The sequence below is a fragment of the Mercurialis annua genome, linkage group LG4, assembly GCF_937616625.2.
Source record: "Mercurialis annua linkage group LG4, ddMerAnnu1.2, whole genome shotgun sequence".
NCBI classification, from domain to species: domain Eukaryota; kingdom Viridiplantae; phylum Streptophyta; class Magnoliopsida; order Malpighiales; family Euphorbiaceae; genus Mercurialis; species Mercurialis annua.
In genome coordinates, this window is record NC_065573.1 from 40,111,372 (window position 1) to 40,113,833 (window position 2,462).

General features: G+C 29.6%; 1 protein-coding gene across 1 annotated transcript; it reads right to left on the minus strand.

Annotated features, from left to right (window-relative positions):
* Positions 1 to 412: 412 nt before the first annotated feature.
* On the minus strand, positions 413 to 1,415 carry LOC126677830 (dirigent protein-like). Its single transcript, XM_050372627.2, has one exon. It carries the CDS (start codon positions 1,378 to 1,380, stop codon positions 814 to 816), a length of 567 nt encoding a protein of 188 aa, XP_050228584.1. The 5' UTR covers positions 1,381 to 1,415; the 3' UTR covers positions 413 to 813.
* Between the last annotated feature and the right edge of the window lie 1,047 nt (positions 1,416 to 2,462).

The window sequence follows — 2,462 nt, forward strand, 5'->3', positions numbered from 1 at the left end:
TTTGAGTTGTTTTAAAATATACAAAAATAAATTTTAAATGCTCTAATTAGGTTTTTAATAAAACTATTCTTGCTTATTTTTATATGAACTAATATTGGCGGTTTCAATAAATTTCTAATTCTGGTAATTATTATTTGTTAATTATAATAAATTTAAATTATTTTAGAAATATTGTTATAGAAATATATAGCATTAATAATGTTTTTTAATCTGTATAAAATAAAATAATTATATATTTATGTGACGGGGAGAGTATTTTATTATGAATATTGACATGTTATTACATATTATTACTGGTCATGTCACGTCCAATCAAAATTCAATTGAAAATAGTAAAAAAAATAGATTCAATAAAATCAAATAGGGACCAAGGAGAACAAAATCTAATCATTAATCACATTAAAGAAAATAGTATTTAAAATCAAACACTTAATAACTTTAACCAAAGATGGAAAAACAATCTCAAACAAAAGAACACACCTACAACACCAACAGTAATTGAGTCAGATTTATGACCCATGGAGGCGAAATGTATAAGTTTATTTTTTCAGGGACTCATGACAAATAAGAAAGAAAAATTTGAAACCCTTGTATTAGGGATTACAATTAAGACATGTCGTTTGGTCCCATTTTTTTCTTTCAAAAATGGTCCCAACGACATAAAATTATTAAAATTATAAAAATGATACAACTGAAAAATAATATAAAGGTTCCATTAATAAAAGGGGACGGTGGTTGCTTCCTAGAGGGCAACCCGCCCTCGACTCCGCATCCGCCCCGACAGCGAACGCCCGTAACAACTCAATTAATGAATCACCGCCAACACTCATACAACTTAATGTCAACTCGAAGTCTAAAATAAACTTCACCTTCAAAAGCATCAGTCATCAATGTAGCTACTCCTCGAGCCATAAGAAAATCTCCGGTACCGCCGATTACCGAAATATCCCTAGTCTTGTTCATCAATGGATCAGCACCAGCAAAATTTAAACTTCCTTTATGCTCGGTAGAATTGAAAACAAAAGAAAAACCCATCCAAGAAGTGTAAATTTCTTTCTTGTCATACAAGTAAATACCTTGCGCACGACCAACGGGCGTGGAATGTAAATTATTGTCTAGCGTAATTGGATCATCAAACACTACAATGTCGCCAAAATGATTATATTTAGCTAAGGTTGTCTTGTCTGCCCAAGCTGGTGCACCCACAATTGCTGAAGTGGCATTTTTGAAATTTTTGCCATTGTAAATAGTGTCATGAAAGTAAAAAATTAGTCTTTTGCATGGTTTTAGGGTTCGGATTTTTCGATTGGGTGAAGCGTTTGATGTAATTGAGAGTAAGAAGAGAAGAAAGAGAGATAAATATAGGGTTTTAGTCTCCATTTGATAGGGTTTGGAAACTATGTGTGGTAATAAGGCAAACTGATATGAGTTTATATAGAAGGCTTAGGGGTATGCAAACTGAATCAAAATGAATTATTAAATCAAACGGATAAATTTAGTTTAGTTTAGTTTGATTAAATATTATAGAAATTTAATTTTTTTTCTCCCGGTTCATTTTAAATATTAATTTTTTATGTTTTATTTTAATAATAATTGAAGCAAACCAACAATATTGACCGAATTGACTAATATAATATAATTATTTAAAATTTTGATATGCGATTTAATTGTGGAAAAAAGAATATTTTAATTTAATTAAACCGAATGTACAATACAGCCATGGTTCTTCTATTAATTTGAAGTTTTTTATAAAGCAATAGTTGATGCTTGGGTTTAAAGTTTTTATGGGTGGATTTTAATTGGTCCCTATCCTTTAATTTAACTTCATATCCACGACTTATAAAATCATTGGATGTACTACAGTACAGATCATGCGATGCAAAGCTGTAGCTACGTCCCCACTGACGATCTATTCATAACCAAGCCAGAATCGCCGGTTCAACTGGTTTAATCGAAAATTCTATTCCATGTCATTTTTTTTAAAATATTAAAATGCGTGTCAATTTTTTGAAAAAACTCGGTTAAACCGTAAAACATATCCAACTTTTAGAGTGCAATTTTAAAAAAGTTCTTGTGTGAACTTAATTATGCTACGTACAATTATGGACCATATAATGAATGCATGATACATGACGTAATCAAATGTCATATCCAATCAATAAATATGACTTTAATTAATAATATTTTAATTAGAATTAAATACTCTTTATTGATTGGATATGACATTTGTTTACGCCACTTGTCATGCATTCGACGGATGATCCATAATCTTACGCAGCGAAATAGGTTAACACAAGAATTTTTTGTAATTTTCAATCTGCTTGGTAGTTTGCTAGTTAAAATTTTATGTGTGCATATAGACTTGTACTAAAAAAAATATATGTGTTTGTAAACACACACACATATATATATATTTTTATTTATCTTGTTGAATCGATAGTTGAACTAAAAATAATGATTTA

Excerpts from the sequence above, each read along its gene's own strand:
- LOC126677830 (XM_050372627.2), bottom strand. The coding sequence starts at position 1,380 with ATGGAGACTAAAACCCTATATTTATCTCTCTTTCTTCTCTTCTTACTC.